This window comes from Pristis pectinata, chromosome 8 (genome assembly GCF_009764475.1).
Source record: "Pristis pectinata isolate sPriPec2 chromosome 8, sPriPec2.1.pri, whole genome shotgun sequence".
NCBI classification, from domain to species: Eukaryota; Metazoa; Chordata; class Chondrichthyes; order Rhinopristiformes; family Pristidae; genus Pristis; species Pristis pectinata.
The window spans coordinates 51,781,631-51,800,589 of NC_067412.1; the positions used below are offsets into that span (position 1 = coordinate 51,781,631).

At 45.2% G+C, this 18,959-nt stretch overlaps 1 protein-coding gene across 18 annotated transcripts in view; it reads left to right on the forward strand.

Moving 5' to 3' along the window:
* Positions 1 to 18,959, forward strand: part of LOC127573072 (muscleblind-like protein 3) — a 188,138-nt gene that overhangs the window by 135,190 nt on the left and 33,989 nt on the right. For all 18 annotated transcript variants that reach the window (XR_007956747.1, XM_052020896.1, XM_052020891.1 and 15 more), the window contains 3 exons: positions 2,381 to 2,545; positions 4,475 to 4,675; positions 10,585 to 10,821. Coding sequence is in view for 17 of the 18 variants with exons in the window: in XM_052020896.1 (XP_051876856.1) it covers positions 2,381 to 2,545; positions 4,475 to 4,675; positions 10,585 to 10,821 (603 nt within the window). In the remaining variant the exon portion in view is untranslated. The remainder of the gene's footprint in view (positions 1 to 2,380; positions 2,546 to 4,474; positions 4,676 to 10,584; positions 10,822 to 18,959) is intronic.

The following is an 18,959-nucleotide window of genomic DNA, read 5'->3' on the forward strand; positions in this document are numbered from 1 at the left end:
TTGTGACCAAAACCTACATTTATCATGCAGCCATCTGGCCCAGCTAATGTAGGCAGAGTTAGCCCATTCTCTCTTTGCAGATACGGCCATAAACTAGCCGTAGATCCTGCTGATTCGGGTATGGTTAGCAGACCTGATCCCTCCTTCATTGTGAGTATCACAAGCTGTTATTGCACTTATCTAGTTGTGAGTGCTTCCCTTTCCCACTCTCCATTATCATCTCACCAGATCACAGGCAGATGAATCTTGGGATCACCCTTTTACCTAATGACCTTGCCTAGAATGAGACATGAGAGTGAGAGGGATCAGAAAATATAAAGCGATCTGCTGCTGGTGGTTCCTTTGTAGTCCTTAGTTAGAACAGTTACCTAAACTCCAGAATTCGAGGACAGGCCTCCAGAATGTGCAGAGTAGCGCTTCATTCAACAAGCTGAAACCCTTCAGGGAGATTGCCTCAAACCCTCCCATTCATTCATGCATTGGCTCCCTGGAGCTAAGAGGGAAGCCTCCCAAGTCCAAGTGATGACAATGTTATCTACTTCTGAGCCTACATCTGCAGAAACTTAGAGTCATTGAGTCTCAGAGTCGTGTAGCACAGAAATGGGCCCTTCAGCCCACCACGTCAATGATGACCTTCTTGCCCATCTACACCAATCCTATTTCCTATCACTTGGTCTGCATCCTTCTATCCCTCACCTATTTAAGAACCTTTCTAAATGTCTCTTAAATGTAGTGATTGTATCTGATTCCACTACCTCCTCTGGCTGCACGTTCCAGATTTCAACCATTCTCCGTGTCAAAACACTTACTTAAAATTCCTTCCTCTTTCCTTAAACCTTTGCCCTCTTGTTTTTGATACTCCTAGCATGGGGCAAAAGAAAACCTTGATGCTCAATTGTCAGATTACTAACCCTTGCATGGAATGTTAAATTGGTTGCAACCTAAGCCACAGGGTGTTTTATCATCAATCAATATCCACACCCTCTTTGATTCCCTTCCCTACCAAGGGTATATTATTTGCTTGTTGGTCATTGGACGGCTGACAAGAGTGTCTTTGAGGCTTTGCCAGGTGGGAAAGGTCATTGACTTAGGGAAGGGTGAGGTTGTTGGTCATCTTAACTTATGGCATCAAGGTCAAGTGTAATGAGTGAGAAGGACGTGGTGTGGGATAGGATGAGTTTTGAAGGATGTGAAGTTTAGGCTGGATGGGGAGCAAACAGAAGAACATTAGAGTGATTTGGTCTGGATGTGATGAAGGCACGATGGAGGGTTTCAGTAAAGTGAGAAGCAAAGCAGGAGTGGAGGGGAGCAGGATTTTATGGCTCCTGCCACTGTGATGGGGAGGACACAGAGTTGGAAGCTCTGTTGGAGAGGTAAGAAGCATTCCTCTGCAGTCTGGTTTGACCAGAGGCAGTGACAAGGATAAACCTTGGAGTCACAAATGAGAGTATGGAGCTCTGTCTTGAATATTGTCGGCCAAACCTCAGTGCTTCTCATCAGTAACACAGTCCATTGGAATGATGCCATATGATGGCTTGAACGTGATACCTTTTCCACACATGAGCACACCAACCTGGTCTTAGCTGACATTCATAAAACTCTTAGAATAAGGTGATAGAGGAAAAGGATGACACTCAGTTCCTCGCGATGGTGGACCTTAGAACATAGAACTGTACAGCACAGGAATAGGCCCTTCGGCTCACGATGCTGTGCCGAACTAATTAAACTAGCAATTAAATACCTAACTAAACTGATCCCTACAACCTACACAATGTCCATATACCTCCATTCTCTGCATACTCATGTGCCTATCTAAGAGCCTCTAAAATGCCTCTATCATATTTGCTTCCACCACCACCCCTAGCAGCACATTTCAGGCACCCACCGCTCTCTGTGTCAAAAAACTTGTTGCACATGTCCTTTGAAGTTACCCCCTCTCACCTTAAATTCATGCCCTCTAGTATTAGACATTTTAACTCAGGGAGAAAGATACTGGCTGTCTATCTATGCCTCTCATAATTTTATAAACTTCTATCAGGTCTCCCCTCAGCCTCTGCTGCTCCAAAGAAAACAACCTAAGTTTGTCCAACCTCTCCTTATAGCACATGCCCTCTAATCCAGGCAACATCCTGGTGAACCTTTTCTGTACCCTCTCCAAAGCCTCCACATCCTTCCTATAATGGGGCGACCAGAATTGAATGCAATACTCCCAATGCAACTTTCTTCCTTTTGCTGCCAATCCAATTTATGTGTTGGTCCAGTGACGTGCCCGGTGAGGTGGGATGGGCCAATGGGATGGGCCAATGAGGTAGGAAGGCGGTCTGCGTTAACGGGCCATGTTTACCACACTACAGTTGGTTTTGCGTTCTTGTCCTCACAGGGGCGTTGCACTCGGGAAAACTGCAAGTACCTGCACCCGCCCCCGCACTTGAAAACACAGCTGGAGATCAATGGGCGGAACAACCTGATCCAGCAGAAGACTGCAGCAGCCATGCTGGCACAGCAGATGCAGTTCATGCTGCCTGGCACGCAACTGCAGCCCATGGTGAGTAACAGCATCCCCATTCATCCTTGCCATCACCACCCACTCCCACTGCCATGACATCACCCTTCCACAGCCCTGCCTCAGTTGGAACCCTCACCCATGCTGTTATTATCTCTGGTCTAGACATTCCCAGGCTCTCTTCCCTCCCACCTTCCATTCTCCATGATCCAGAGCTCATTTCAAAGTCTGTGGCTTGGCTCGTAACAGATTGGACACCAACCTATGTTGCTGTATTTGTGGACATCCATCGTTGTAAAATTCTTCATGTTTTTATATCTCTTCACCAGCCCCATGTCTATAACCTCCTAAAACCTTCATACAACTCTGTGCTCCTCCTGTGCTCAGCTCTTCAACACTCCATGTTCCCCTCACTCTGAGGTTTTAGCTACCAAGTTTCAGGCTCTAAAATTCCCTAACAACAACTCTAAAATACCTTCCTTTAACCACTCTGACTTTCTCTCTCTCTTACTTACTCCTTAATATGTAATTCCTCGATATAGTCCACATTGGTGGATCAGCAGTGGAGAGGGTCAGTAGCTTTAAGTTGCTGGATGTTAACATATCAGATGACCTGTCATAGGCCCAGCACATAGATGCAATCACAAAGAAGGTGCACCAGCATCTTTACTTTCTGAGAAGGTTAAGGAGGTTCGGCATGTCACTGAACACTCTAACAATCTTCTACAGATTTACTGTTGAAAGTATCCTGACTGGTTGCGTCATGGTCTAGTACGACAATTCAAATGCACAGGAACATAAGCAGCTGCAGAGAGCAGTAGACTCAGCCCAATACATCACGGGCACATCTCTCCCAACCATCAGTAGTATCTACAGGAGGCACTGCCTCAAATAGGAAACATCTATCATCAAAGATCCCCACCGTCTGGGCCATGCTGTCTTCTCTCAGCTACCATTGGGCAGGAGGTACAAAAGCCTGAAATTCCACACCACCAGGTTCAAGAACAGCTACTTCCCTTCAACCATTCTGTTCTTGAACCAACCCACACAACCCTAATCACTACCTCAGTATAGCAACACTATGACCACTTTGACCACCTTACACTACAGTGGACTTTGTTTTCTGTCTTTTTGTTCTAATGTGTTCTTTCTTCAATAATTTTGTATAATTTATGTTGTAATTTATGTTTTTCTTGTGAATGTTGTGTCTCTGATGCTATGTGCCTGTGATGCTGCTGCAAGTAAGTTTTTCATTGCATCTGTGCATGCATGTACTTGTGCACATGACAATAGACTTGACCTTGAGTTTGACTTTGACATGAACATTTGATTTACCAGTTATCACCATATTGCATTGACTCTTTGGGGTTTGTATCTTCAATTTATAATCAATTTCTCCCCAAAACAAACAGTGTCCCACTCTCCACACTTACCCCTCTGATCTACTTTAAATCTATATCCTCTTATGTTAAACCTATGACCTCTTTTAGACTCCCATAGGCTGGCATAAAGATGGTGCCTATCTTACCCTATCTATGCCCCTCATAGCTTTATAAACCTCTGTAAGGTCACCCTTCAGCATCCTTCACTCCAGGGAAATCAGTCTCAACCTATCCAATCTCTCCTCATACCTCAAGGACTCCAGTCTAAGCAACATTCCTGTGAATCTTTTCTGCACCCTCTCTATCTTAATCACATCCTTCCTATAGTGTGGTGACCAGAACTGCACACAGTACCTCAAGTGCGGCCTAAACAACACTTTGTACAACCATAACATAGTGTCCCATTCCACATGCCTTCTTCACTAGTTTGTCTATCTGTGTTGCCACTTTCATGATAATGTGTGACTCTATGATGATACAACTGTTGAACCAGTCAACCTTTCATTGATTTCATGCCTTATTCATTTGTAAAATAAGAATTAAGTTCTGCTGTGCTATAAATGTGTCTTCTTTTTGCTTTTATCCACAGACCACATTTCCTGTAACTCCGTCTTTAGCTACAAATCATACAATGGGTCTTAATCCCTACCTGAGTCACATGAGCCATGGGATGGGATTGGTTCCAACAGAACTTCTACCAAACACACCAGTCCTGGTGTCTGGAAATCCCACTGTTACAGTCCAAGGGAGCACAGCTTCACAAAAGCTAATAAGAACAGACAAATTAGAGGTACCTGTGTTTTTTTATGTGTCTGCATGCTTTAAATGCATATGCATTAGAGGAATAGCTTCCTTGAATAAAATTAGTAGTTAGATGAGTACAAAATAATGATAATCTCATGGCTCATCAGTTTGCCAGTTTTTTCCATTATGAGTTCCTATGTCAACATTTATAACTTGTCACACTGTAATTACTCAGGCAATGTAATGCTGCCACTGGCAGGAAGGTACGGTATAATTACAGGCTGGGAACTTTTCCTAAGCTGCTCCTGTTCCAGCACCCATCTTTGCTGTAAGTATGGAGAAACCCCTTATATTCTGGTGTTTCACCCCTCTTCTAGAACAAGTGGATCTTGAAGAAAATTGTTGGTCTTGGTGTACTGTGTTTACATTCCTGGTTTCCATTATAAGTGTTGACATTGGAATCTATTACAGAAAATAATATATTAAAATAAGGACAGTATGTACAGCTCTGTAATAGGGACTGAATTGTTGCACAGTGCTCTGTACCAATTATCCTGTGACCAACTCACAGGACAATGTGATAATTGCTCCCTCGGCATGTATTTGTGAAAGTGTCCAACTTCTTCAAGAGAAATGAGCTGGGCATAGCATATTTGGAACTGAACAGTGTTGTGAGGAGCTGTCTCCTGCTCATCACGTTGGGGGAGGATGGTGCTGGAGACATTTAAAGGGAGAGAAAGAATCATCATCTGCCTGATAACAGATTCAGTGGATCTCTGCAGCCCCATCTCCTCTGAAGAGATGCTTCCCTACACTGATGGAACCAAAGGCTGCACAATATGGCTATGACGTGATGGACCCTAGCCTTGATTGCATCCAGAAGACAAAATTGCTTGGAATATGAATTAGTGAAGTAAGCTGAGCAATGACCACAGGTTGTAGAGGAAATGGGCACATAGATACAGGCAAGAAAATAGGAGCAGGAGTAGGCCACTCAGCCCCTCAAGCCTGACCTACCATTCAACATGATCATGGCTGATCTACCCCAGGACTTAACTCCTCTTCTGCGCCAGTTCCCCATGGACCTCAGTTCCTCAATCTTTCAAAAATGTATCTATGTCCTCTTTAGATACCTCCTATCGCAGCATACCCTCCCATTTATTGACAAATGGCAAACTTGGAAACTTGACATTTTGTTCCCTCCCCCAGATTATTAGTACAGATAACTGAGGACCAAGAACTGATTGTTGATGCATTTCACTAGTTACAATCTTCCAGTCTGAAAAAGACCCATTCATTCTGACTCTCTATTTTCTAAATGACAACAAAGTCTTAAATCCTTGTTAACACACTTCCCCCAATACCATGAACTTGTGCACTAACACTTTATGTGGCATCTTATCAAATGCCTTCTGCAAATCAAAATATGCTACATCTACAGTTCCTCTCTATCAGCTCTGCTTGTTACATCCCCAAAGAACCCTAGCAAATTTGTCACCCATGATTTCCCTATCATAAAACCATGTTGACATGGTTTGATTACATCAAACTTCTCTAAATCATTTGCTATTTCTTCCTTGAATACAGATTCTAGCATCTTCCCAACAGCAGATGTTAAGCTAATTGGCCTAGTTTCCCACTTCTTTTCTCCCTCATGCCTTGAACAAGGGAGTCACATTTGTGGTTTTCCAATTCACTAATCCTTTCTGGAAATGAATGAGTTTTGTAAGTCTTCAACCAATGGCTCCACTATCTCTGCGGCCACTTCCTTTAAAACCCTTGTGTGCAGGCCATCTGGACCTGCCAACTTATCTACCTTTAGGCCCATTAGTTTTTCCAAATTTTTGCTTTGTGATAATAATGTTTCAATTTCTTGCCTCTTATTTGAAACTAGCCCGCCGTGAAGACTAATTCAAAGTATTACTTTAAATTATCTTCCATGTCCCTATTTCCTATTATTAATTCCCCAGTCTCACTCTCCGGGATCCCACACTAACCTCAGCTACCCTCTTCCTTTTTTCATAACCATTGAAGGTTTTGCTGTTTGTTCAGGTATTACTTGCCAGTTTCCTCTCATAATCAATTTTCTCCCTCATTCGATTTTTCAACCTCTGCTGCTGGATCCTGAAAAATTCCCAGTCCTCTGGTCTACCATGAGCTTTTGCCACTTTATTTGTTTTTGTTTATGATTGAACATTTTCCTTGACCTCCTTTGTTAACCACGGATGATTCATCTTTCTCACTGAGTCCTTCTGTGTGAATGGGATATATTTCTGCTCTTCCTTACAAAATACCTGCTTAGAAATCTGCCACTGTCCATCTACTGACCTCTCCTTCAGCTTATTTTCCCTGTCTACTTTTATACCTTTGTAATTTCCCTTATTTAAGTTAAGGACACTGGTTTTGAACCAAAGGTGTTCCCCCTCAAACTGTATCTGGAACTCTACCATGTTGGGATCACTACTCCATGGAGGATTCTTAACTACAAGATCAATTATTAATCCTACCTCATTACACATGACCAGATCTAAAATAGCATGTCCTAGGTAGGCTCTGTGACATATTGCTCTCAGAAACCATCCCCAATGCACTCCACAGTTTCCTCTTCCACAGTACCCTTGCCAGTTTGATTAGTCTAATCAATATGCAGATTAAAATCACCCATGATAATTACAGTTCCCTTCTCACACCCCTTTGATATTTCCAATTGATGTCTTGTCTGACTGTGAGGCAACATGTAGGAGAATTTAGATTTCTCCCACATGTCTGGTGTCCCAAGCTATTCCTTCTATCCACCCAAACTGATTCCACATCGCAATCCACTGCACCTACCTAACTACTCACCACCACACTGATACTTTCCTTGATCAGCACGGCTAACGCAGCTCCTTTTCCTTTTTGTCTGTTCGCTTAGAACATTGAATAAGCTGGAATATTGAGTTCCCAGTCGCGGTCACCATCCGTCCGTGCCTCATTTATTTCTATTTGTGCTGTTTACTCATCTATCTTGTTATAGTGCTGCAAGCATTCTAATGAAGAGCCTTAATCTATGACTTCTTATAGATGTTACTTACTCTGGGTCCAATTACCACCGCACACCTTGCTTTTAGTTTCTGTTCCTTCCTTTGATTTTCATTCACCCCTTCACTGCCCTGGGCCACAGCTCTCTCATTTTTGATTTATTACACTTCCTGTCCCTTGAACCCTCCCCCCTCTCATTAGTTGAAAGTCCTGATTACTCCTTCACTGACGGGGCATGGGCTTTGCTGTCAAGGCCAACATATAATGGCCATCCCCAGCAACTGCCACAGCATGGGGTTGGGCTGCCTTCATCTGTGATTGAATCAGATGTTCCCACTGAGTGTCCTGCTGTGCATTGGTTGAGACAGAAATCAAGCAGGTCAATCATCTGCTTGAAACTTCATCATTCCCTGCTCCCTTGTGATATGAATGAGCTCTTGTACATCAATAGGACCTCAGTGCAGAAGAAGCTATAGTAGCTTTCCATAGAGAGTCACTGAGAGATACTTAGAAACAGGTCCTTTGGTCCACTTGAGTCCGTGCCAACCATCAACCACCCTTTTACACTAATCTTACATTAATCCCATAGTCCCATTAATCCCCCCCATTTTCTACCACTCACCTATACATTAGGAGCAATTGATAGCGGTCAATTAACCTCCTGACCCCGCATGTCATTGGGACATTGGAGGAAACCTGACCATCCAGAGGAAATCCATGCAGTCACAGGGAGAACATGCAAACTCCACACGGACAGCACCTGAGATCAGAATTGAGCCTCGGAGCTGTAGGGCAGTGGCTCAACCTGCTACGCCACTGTGCCGTTGAGTCAAGATGAATTTATTGGATACAAACTCTTAGCTTGAGACATTCCTTTGTGAGGATGGAGGCTGCTTCTCCAGAGCTCCCTTATACTGGACTGTCCCTTCCAGACTCAGAGAACCCCTCCTCACCCCGTATCTGTCAGTTGACAGAGAGCCTGCTCTTCAACACCTATAAAGGTCTGTGCCAAGCCAAAGCTGATGGGAACCAAAGTGCCAGGGAGCTGGGGCTGTAGAGTGGCACAAATAGCAGAGCCTCTGCCTCAAAGCCAGAGACTCCAGTTCAATCCTGACCTCCGGCACAGTTTGCGTGAAATTTGCATGTTCTCCCTGTGACCGCATAGGTTTTCCCCGGTGCTCTGGTTTCCTCCCACATCTGAAAGACATGCAGATCAATGAGTTAATTGGATGCAGTAAATTGTCCCTAGTGTGGAGTATTCCCTGATCATTGAAAATCTGGGATATTAAGGGATCCCTTATGGCGGATGAATCACATGATTCTCTTCCAATAAATCTACCTTTGAATTGTTTAATGCTTAAAAAAAAATCATGCCATGTGTTCCAATTATTAGTTAGGGATGTTGGGTGTAACAATTTAACAGATTCATGCTCACATTTACTGCAGCTAACATTTACAGAATTTTCAAAAGTAATTTAAGTTTTAATAATAATTATTTACTCTGAGTTAAGGTCCTCCTCCAGTGTTTCTGACAGTGACCTGCCCAATTTGAGCTGAGCAGAATTCAATGCTACCCACAGGCTGTCAATTCACAGATCAGGTGCTGGGAGCTGTAGTACAAGTGCAGTAACTTCACGGAATACAGGTGGAATTGTGAAAAATGCCCTTTTCACTCTTGTGGAGTGGAAGTAGATGTGTGCCTGTATCTTCCTGAAATATTGGAGTTTTGGAAATGAGTGTTGACTGGCGCTTTGTCTTCCAACCTACAAGCTTCGGGCAGACCAAAGAGCATCTTTCACCGAGTTGATGATCTTCCAGCAGCACTTGTTGTTTGTCTCCGCTATCCTTTGTATCGAAACATGATTGGTCGGGCTCTAGTTTTAAGACTGTGCCTTTTATTCAGTTTCCCAGGAAGGAAATCTTTACTTGTATCTACCTTTCCTTTTAAAATTGTAAACATAATATCATATTGTGAAAATGTATTTGTTAAAAAGAAAGAAAGGAAGTATGTTTAAAGTGGGGTGAATTATGGGCTGTTTACTGTTGGGAAAGGAAGTCTGGAAATGGATCTGCTTGCTGAAATTTCTGCAGAATTCCCTCTGCAACAACAATTAGCATCTCTTCACTGTCACCATTCAAACTGCTGCTTAATTGGGCTGGACCAGCTGGACCAGTGTGAGGCACAGCCCCAGCTCCGCAACAGAACTGTACATCAAATCAATGCAGAGTCTCTCAATGAAGCATCCAGGCTCCCAGGCTAATGTGGTACTGCGCTCTACCTCGATCCACAGTGCTGTGGCTAGTAGAGCTGCTGCCTCACAGCTCCAATGACCCAAGTTTAATCCTGATCTCTGTCTGTGTGGAGTTTGCATGTTTTCCTTGTCACCACGTGGCCCCTCCTGGGGTGCTCCAGTTTCCTCCCACATCTATATGACATGCTGGTTGGTCGGGTAACTGGCTGCTGTAAATTGCCCCAAATCTGTGCTCCTTTTAAACTCACTGAGACCCCATGGCCTGCACTCCCTTTGAACTCACCAGGCCCCAATTCCTGTTGCCTCACTTGCAAACCTCCCTTTAAACCCACTAGGCCCCAGTTTCTGCACTCCTTTTATACTCACCAGGCCCCAGTTCCTGAGCACCATTTAAATTCACTGGGACCCATTATCCCAAGCTCCTTTTAAACTGTGTAACATCTAAAAAACAGTGAATTAGAAGTGTGTTGCAGTACTAATAGGAGTAACATGAAGTGGTCAAACCTGGCACCACCAATGGTCCTGAGGGTCTCGGATTATCAGAGTTTTACAGTTTTGTTTGGCTTCTGTTCGAAGGTCAGGAGAGGCCGAAGCAGTTGTCTGGTCTGGGACATCCAGGTGAAGGCAGACTGTTTGATCCCTGGGCATATGTTGAATGGTTGCTGATGACTGGTCTCGTTAGGTTTGCAGGGAATTTCAGCGTGGAAATTGCACTCGGGGCGAGAACGACTGCCGCTACGCACACCCAATGGATATGGGAATGATCGACTCAAATGAAAACACAGTAACAGTTTGCATGGATTACATCAAGGGCCGCTGCTCAAGGGAGAAGTGCAAGTACTTTCACCCGCCTGCACATCTGCAAGCCAAAATTAAGGCTGCCCAGCACCAGGTGAACCAGACTGCAGCCGCTGCCATGGTAGGTAAACTGGAGATGTAGGGGAAACCTCCTGCCACTCTCAGCTGATGCCTCTGTCTAAAATGCCTAGGTTAATTTGAGACCGATTGAACTGACAGTCCAGTCCTTGGTTGTATGTAAAATGTGTGTGAGAGGGGATTCTTTTCCCTTTTCTTTATTGGGCTACTCTGTTGGAAGCAGAGAGGTAGCAATTGCACTTGTGTTGATCAGACAGGAGAGGCACAAGAGACTGCAGATGCCGGAATCTGGAGCAACAATCTGCTGGAAGAACTCAGCTGGTTGAGCAGCATGTGTGGGGGGAAGTGGACACTCGATGTTTTGGGTCGAGACCCTTCATTGGTCTAGATGTTGCTCGGCCCACTTAGTTCCTCCAGCAGATTGCTTGTTGATTGTTTGTTGAATGGTGCACTCACAGTCTTTGATCCTGCTCAGTATTGGGCTTGCTTTGAGCACAGAATGAATCAGAGAATCATAGAGAAATAGAACATGGAAACAGGCCCTTCAGTGCACCAAGTCTGTGCCAACTATCAAGCACCCATTTTTTTTTACCCTAATCCTAGCCTTACTCTTTCCACATTCCCAACAACATCCCAGCAGATGCTACCGCTCATCTACGCACTGGGACCAATTTGCAATTGCCAATTAACCTACCCACCAGCACATTTTTAGAATGTGGGAAGGAAAAGGAGCACCCAGGGGAGACTCACACGGACACAGGGAGAACATGCGAACTCCACAGGCCGACAGCGCCAGAGGTCAGGATCGAACCTGGGTCTCTGGAGCTGTGAGGCGGTGGTTCTACTAGCTGCACCACAGTGCTGCCCTGAGGTCCCCATGTCTTATGGCCGGCCAGTGAAGGAGTCCCTTGTGTTGAATAGGTGAGATCTGTAACCACTAAAATACGCTGTCAACATTAGATGTTTGTGTGGATTTGGAAAACCCAATCCCACTCATAGATTTGCCCTGATCACAATCCCAAATCCTGGGATTAGAGCAACATTAAGCCTCGGGAAGGACACCTGTTCATTTGCTTTTGGCGATGTTGGGTCACCCATCTCTGCAAGTAGGCAGGGCAACAGTGTGGCAGCCCTTGATCATTGATTGCCTCAGAGATAAGGGGGCTTTTCTGCATGCCTTCTGTGAGTGGGCATCTCCAGAGCCAGGGGAAAGTGAGAGGAGCCATTTGCAGTTTCGACCACATCGCCAGTCCCCACGAGGGAGTTTGGCAGAACTGCACCATCTCCACATGAAGTGACTCACCCCAACCCTGGGTAACATGCTCTACCCATTCACAAAGCTATGTACGAGCAGACGGGTTAGGAGCAGGGGAAGGCCACTCAGCCCCTTGAGCCCGCACCGCCATTCAATGTAAATTCAACTCTTGTGTTCTCTGCATTACCTCACCACCATCCAGGGCCATAAACGTTCCTTCCAAGTGAGGCAAAGATTCACATGCACTTCCTCCAACCTTGTCTACTGCATTCAGTGCTCCCGATGTGGCCTCCTCTACATCGGCAAGACCAAGCGCAGACTTGGCGATCATCACACTGAGTGCCGGTGCTCTGTCCATAACAGCCATCCCGAGCTCCCAGTTGCATGCCATTTCAACTCCCATTCCCACACCGATCTGTCTGTCCTCAGCCTTCTCCACTGCCAGGGTGAGTCCCAACACGAACTAGAGGAACAACATCTCATATTCTGCCTGAGTAGTCTAGAACCCAATGGAATGAGTATTGAATTGTCCAATTTCAGGCAAACCTTGCCTCCTGTGTTTCCCTCCTCCCTCTTTCTGATCTGCCTCTGGTCCTCCCATTTATGTCCCCTTTCCCATGCCCCAGCCTTCAGCCCCCCCATCACACATTTTCATCACCGTCCCCCTCCTGCTTCTATCCACCTATGACCCACACATTTCACTCAATGGATCCCTCTTCCACCATTTGTTTCCATCTGGCCTTCACCTGTCCACTAATGGTTCCCATTATCACCTTCTTATCAGATTCCACCACTGGTAGCCTTTATGTTCTTGCTCATCACTGTCCAATCCTCCTTCAACTTCATCATCCCCTCCTCCACCTGGTTCCATCAGCCCATCATCCCTCACCCCTCCTCAGTACACCTATCACTCACTGGCCACTGTTTTACCACTCCCCCTCTCCTCTGTATACTGGCTATCTTCCCTCTCCACTCTCAGTCCTGATGCAGGGTCTCAGCCCGAAGCATCAACAGTTCCTTTCCCCCCACAGTTGCTGCTCGACCCACTGAGTTCCGATTGTTTGTGGCTCCGCATCCCTGATAAACCTTGACCTCCTTGTTTACCAAGAACCTATCTCCACTGGCTCAAAAATATTTAAAGCTACTGCTTCCACCATCATTTGAGGAAGAGAGTTCCAAAGGTACACGGCTCTCCGAGAGAAAATTTCTTGCTTCATCTCCATCTTAAAGGGGCAACCCATTGTTTCTAAACAGTGATCACCTACTTTTAGATTCTCCCACAGGAGGAAATATGCTCTCCATATCAACCCTGCAGAGTCTTATATATTTCAATCAAGTTCCGTCTTACACTTCTAAACTCCAAGCCTAGCCTGTCCAACCTTTCAACATAGAACATAGAACATTACAGCACAGTACAGGCCCTTCAGCCCACAATGTTGTGCCAATGTTTTATCCTGCTCTAAGATCTATCTAACCCTTCCCTCCCACATAGCCCCCCACTTCTCTATCATTCATGTGTCTATCTAAGAGTCTCTTAAATATCCCTAAATGTATCTCCCCCACAACCTCTGCCAGCAGTGCATTCCATGCACCCACCACTCTCTGTGTAAAAAACTTACCTCTGATATCCCCCTTATACCTTCCTCCAGTCACCTTAAAATTATGCCCCCTCATGTTCGTCATTTTCGCCCTGGGAAAAAGTCTCTGACAGTCCACTCGATCTATCCCACTTATCATCTTGTACACCTCTATCAAGTCACCTCTCATTCTCCTCTTCTCCAAAGAGAAGAGCCCTACCTCACTCAACTTATCCTCATAACACATGCTCTCTAATCCAGGCAGTATCCTGGTAAATCTCCTCTGCACTCTTTCCAATACTTCCACATCCTTCCTATAATGAGGTGACCAGAACTGAACACAATACTCCAAGTGTGGTCTACCCAGAGTTCTATAAAGCTGCAACATTACCTCGCAGCTCCTGAACTCAATACTCTGACTAATCGAAGCCAACACAACATAAGCTTCCTTAACAACCCTATCGACCTGTGTGGCAACCTTGAAGGATCTATGGGTGTGGGCCCCAGGATCCCTCTGTTCCCCCACACTGCTAAGAGTCCTGCCATTTACCTTGTATTCTGCCTTCAAATTCGATCTCCCAAAGTGTATCACTTCACACTTTTCTGGGTTGAACTCCATCTGCCACTTCTCAGCCCAACTCTGCATCCTATCAATGTCCTGTTGTAATCTACAGCAACCTACACTATCCACAACACCACCAACCTTCGTATCATCATCAAATTTACTAACCCACCCTTCGACATCCTCATCCAAGTCATTTATAAAAATCATAAAGAGCAGGGATCCCAGAACAGATCCCTGCGGAACACCACTGGTCACCAATCTCCAAGCAGAATACGCTCAATCTACCACCACCCTCTGTCTCCTATGGGTGAGCCAATTCTGAATCCACATAGCTAAGTTTTCCTGGATCCCATGCCTCCTGACTTTCTGAATGAGCCTTCCATGAGGAACCTTATCAAACGCCTTACTAAAATCCATGTACACCACATCCACTGCTCTACCTTCATCAATGTGCTTTGTCACATCCTCAAAGAATTCAATCAGGCTCATGAGGTATGACCTGCCCCTCACAAAGCCATGCTGACTGTCCCTAATCAGCCTATGCTTCTCCAAATGCCCATAAATCCTGTCTCTAAGAACCTTCTCCAGTAATTTGCCCACCATTGAAGTAAGACTTACTGGTCTGTAATTCCCAGGGTTATCCCTACTCCCTTTGTTAAACAAGGGAACAACATTTGCCACCCTCCAATCATCTGGCACTACTCCTGTGGCCAGTGAGGATGCAAAGATCATCACCAAAGGTGCAGCAATCTCTTTCTTCGCTTCACGTAATAACCTTGGATATATCTTGTCCAGCCCCGGTGACTTATCTATCCTAATACTTTTCAAAAGTTCCAGCACATCCTCTTTCCTCACATCGATATGCCCTAGCGTATCAGCTTGTTGTATGCCATCCTCACAAACAGCAAGGTCTCTCTCACTGGTGAATACTGAAGCAAAGTATTCATTAAGGACCTCCCCTACCTCTTCTAACTCCAGGCACAAATTTCTTTCCTCATAGGACAATCCGCCACATCCTTCCTTAAATAAGAAGACCAAAACTGTAAAAAGTACTCCAGAAGTGGTCTCACCGAAGTCATCTATAACTGAACATGACTTCCATGCTTTTGTACTCAATTCCTCTAGAAATAAACAATAACATTCTGTTAGATTTCTTAATTACTTGCTCGACCTGCATACCTGCCTCAAGCGGAGAGCTGCACAAGCACATGGTGCCCTCCCCCATACAAAGATGAGGAGAGTTAGGATGTTGGTATTGAAGAAAAAAAGAGTATTTTGGTCACTGACACTGTGAGGAATGTTTCTCCTTGAGTGAAGGGGTAGTATGTTGACATTTGAGGTGGGTGGGGGTAGAAGATTGATCTGTGAGGGGAGCATTAATGTTCTTCAATGGAAGAATGGTTAGAGATTCTAGAGCATGCAAATGAGTTGGGGAGTTATTGGGATCAGAGAGTCAGGGGCTTGGAGCACTGGAGGGTCGGGGAACATCATAGGATCGGAATTATTCAGGGATTGGGAACAAAAAGGGATGGGGGTGGGGTCAAGACTCGGGCCTTATGGGGTCAGGAGTGAATTCGGGACTTGGAGGCACAGTGGAGGGCTCTGAAGGCTCCAAGGTAGTGAGGGGACTGCCAGGATAATGATCCCTCTGGATCTGTTTGAGGGAGAAGGAGTGTTGGTCTCTATGGAAGAGCGGAGGTGATGGAGTTTGAGGAAAGAGTCAATGTTGCTTTTGGGAGGGAGGGAGGGGTGGTGACTGATGTCCTTTGCAGCAGGGGGCAGTGTGTTGTTCCTTGAACGAAGGGCAGAATCACTTGTTCAATCCCATTGCCATCTTTGAGACCTTCTCATGCTAACCGTAATTCCTTTTGTGTTTGCCTCCTGATGAGGCTCCCTACCAAATAAAATTTCAACATCTCTAGCACCTAGCTCCTGAGCTACCATTCATTGTGATGTATTATTGTCATTACCGATCTGCTCAACCAAACCTTTGCCTCCAACTTTAATACAGTGGGTCCCCATTAAAACAATTTCTCTCAAGTTTCCTTCTTGTCTCTGCCCTCTTAAGTCTAAAGGTCACAGATGAACAAATATAGTAGGTAGATCGTTCTACCCTTTAACATTCAGATCTGACTGTGGCATTTATTACACTATCAAGCCTTTTACTTCCTGAGCAACACACAAAATACTGAAGATACTGAAAGGGTAAGGCAGCACCTATGGAGGGAAATGGACCCTTTATCAGGTCTGCAAACTTGCTGCAGATTTCCAGTATCTGCAGTCTCTCTTGTGACGCCCTTTTACTTCCTGAGATTGCTCCTAAGGGGTTGACATCTGAAGACAGATTGACCAGGCTGGATCTTTATTCACTGGAAGTTCAGAAGAATGAGAGGTGATATCATTGGGAGGAGTGGGGGTAGATGCTGAGAGAATGTTTGACTCAGTGGGATATCTAGAATTAGTTTCAGAATCAGGTGCCAGCCATTTTGGATGGGAATAAGGAGGAATTTATTTGCTCAGAGGATTATGGATCTTTGGAATTCTCAACCCCAGAGCAGTGTGGTGGTTGGGTCATTGAATACATCCAAGGTGGAGATTGGAAGTAGTCAAAGGATATGGGGAGTGAGAGAGGGGAAGTTGAGGCCAAGATTGGATCATTCATTGAGTGAGGGAGCAGGCCTGAGGGGCTGATTGGCCAACTCCCAAATCCTGTTACTTATGTTCCTACATTCTAATTCCACAAACATCCATGAGCAGAAATATATCTTAGCTATTCCTGTTAACTGCTTCCTCTGTCTCCTGCACTCTCACCTCCGTGAGCAAGTGTGAGGACCTAATTGATTACTTTATCACTGCATTTGAGACTATCTAATCTTTTATTAAAAATTTTTTTTTTAATTTTTATTTACAGCGTGGTAACAGGCCCTTCCAGCCCAATGAGTCTGTGCCGCCCATTTTAAACCCAAATTAACCTACTTACCTCATCCCTCCCATCACCCCTATCCACTGGACCAAACCTGTAATGTTTCCTTATCCCACACATCTTTCTCTGGTTTCCTCTCTGACTCGACCATGAAACCTGCCTGCTGTACCCTCAACCTTCCTGACCCACCCACATTCCGTTCCTGGTCCTCACGTTCCTTGAAGTTGTTGACCTGCAGTCCTCCAGGTTACTTGATAATTACCTGTCTCCTCAAAAGATCAGCACTTGGCGTCAGTGCTTTTGTAAGCACCTGCCCAATGTCCAGCCCCGCTCCTTTCCCCAATTTCATGCTGTCCAATGCAAGGCTCCTTGTCAGAAAACTTTCAATTGGGGTTCCTGCTCTAATCAAAGCCAGTATTGACATTCTCTGTAACAGTGGCACAGATGATCTATCTCTCTATCCTGATGCTTGTGACCTTTGACACACTGAAGATACCATACTGCTCCAGTACCCCTTCACAGTCTTGCAGCTAGGTGAGACTACACTTACCTGGTCCCATTCTTAACCAGCTAATCACAGCCAGAGAATCACCAGCTACATCTACTCCTCCTGCTCTCACACCTTTGCTTCTGGGTGTTCTCCAGAGATTCATTTTGACTCCCTTCTATTTCTCATCCACACAATCGCCCTGGGCCATGTCATCTGAAAATGTCATCACTTTCCAAAAGTGTGCTGATAATACTCAGTTTTATCTCCCCACAATCTCTCCTGACCCTCCATGGTCTCTCCTTCAGATTTGTCTGAGATACTGTAAGGAGAGAGCAGGGATTTGTTCTGATGAAGTATTAGGAAGTGAAAAGCATCTTCTTTGGTCTTCCAGCCACTGTCTGTAAGGAGTCTGTATGTTCTCCCCATGTCTGTGTGAGTTTCCTCCGGGTGCTCCAGTTTCCTCCCACACTCCAAAGACGTACAGGTTAGGAAGTTGTGGACATGCTATGTTGGCACCGGAAGCGTGGCAACACTTGCGGGCTGCCCCCAGAACACTCTACGCAAAAAGATGCATTTCATTGCGTGTTTCAATGTACATGTGACTAATAAAGATATCTTATCTCATCTTATCTTACAAATTCCAGATCCTGGCCACTTACCCCATCCCTCTCTCTGAAACTGAATCAGTCTCTTTGTAAACTTGGGGTCATTACAGGATGGATGTGGAGGCTTTGGAGAGGGGCTGATTGTCCCCTTGGCCTCCCACCTTCTAACTTTAGGCATAGATTGCCCCTGTAGTCCCTAATGGACCCCACTCTTTCCCTGGTTATTCTTTTGCCTTAATATGCTTATAAAGTACCTTCAGGTTTACTTTAATCCTGTCTACCAGAGATATTTTGTCACCCCTCTTTGGCTTCCTACTTTCCTGCCACCCAACTCCACTAATAGTAATCTACAGTAGCGAGTAAACCACCAGCACATCACTGAGAGGAAACCACCAGCACAGCACCCAGAGGAAACCCATGCAGTCACAGGCAGAACATTCAAACTCCACACAGGCAGCACCTGAGGTCAAGACTGAACCCGGGTCACTGGAGCTATGAGGCAGCAGCACTACCCACTGTACCACTGTGCTTTCCCTCCCTCTCACCTCTCCCAATCTCTGTAACCTCCCCCAGCCCCACAGACCTCAGTGACACCAGTGCTCCCCTAATTTCTGAATTGAATTCCTCCACCATTGTTTAGTATCCAAGGCCTTAGACCTCAAAATCTCCCCACCCCTATTCTTTTACTTGCTTTAAGAGGCTCGTTAAAACCCACTTCTTTGACTAGAATTTCGTTTATCTGTGCTAATATCAATTTTCGATTGAT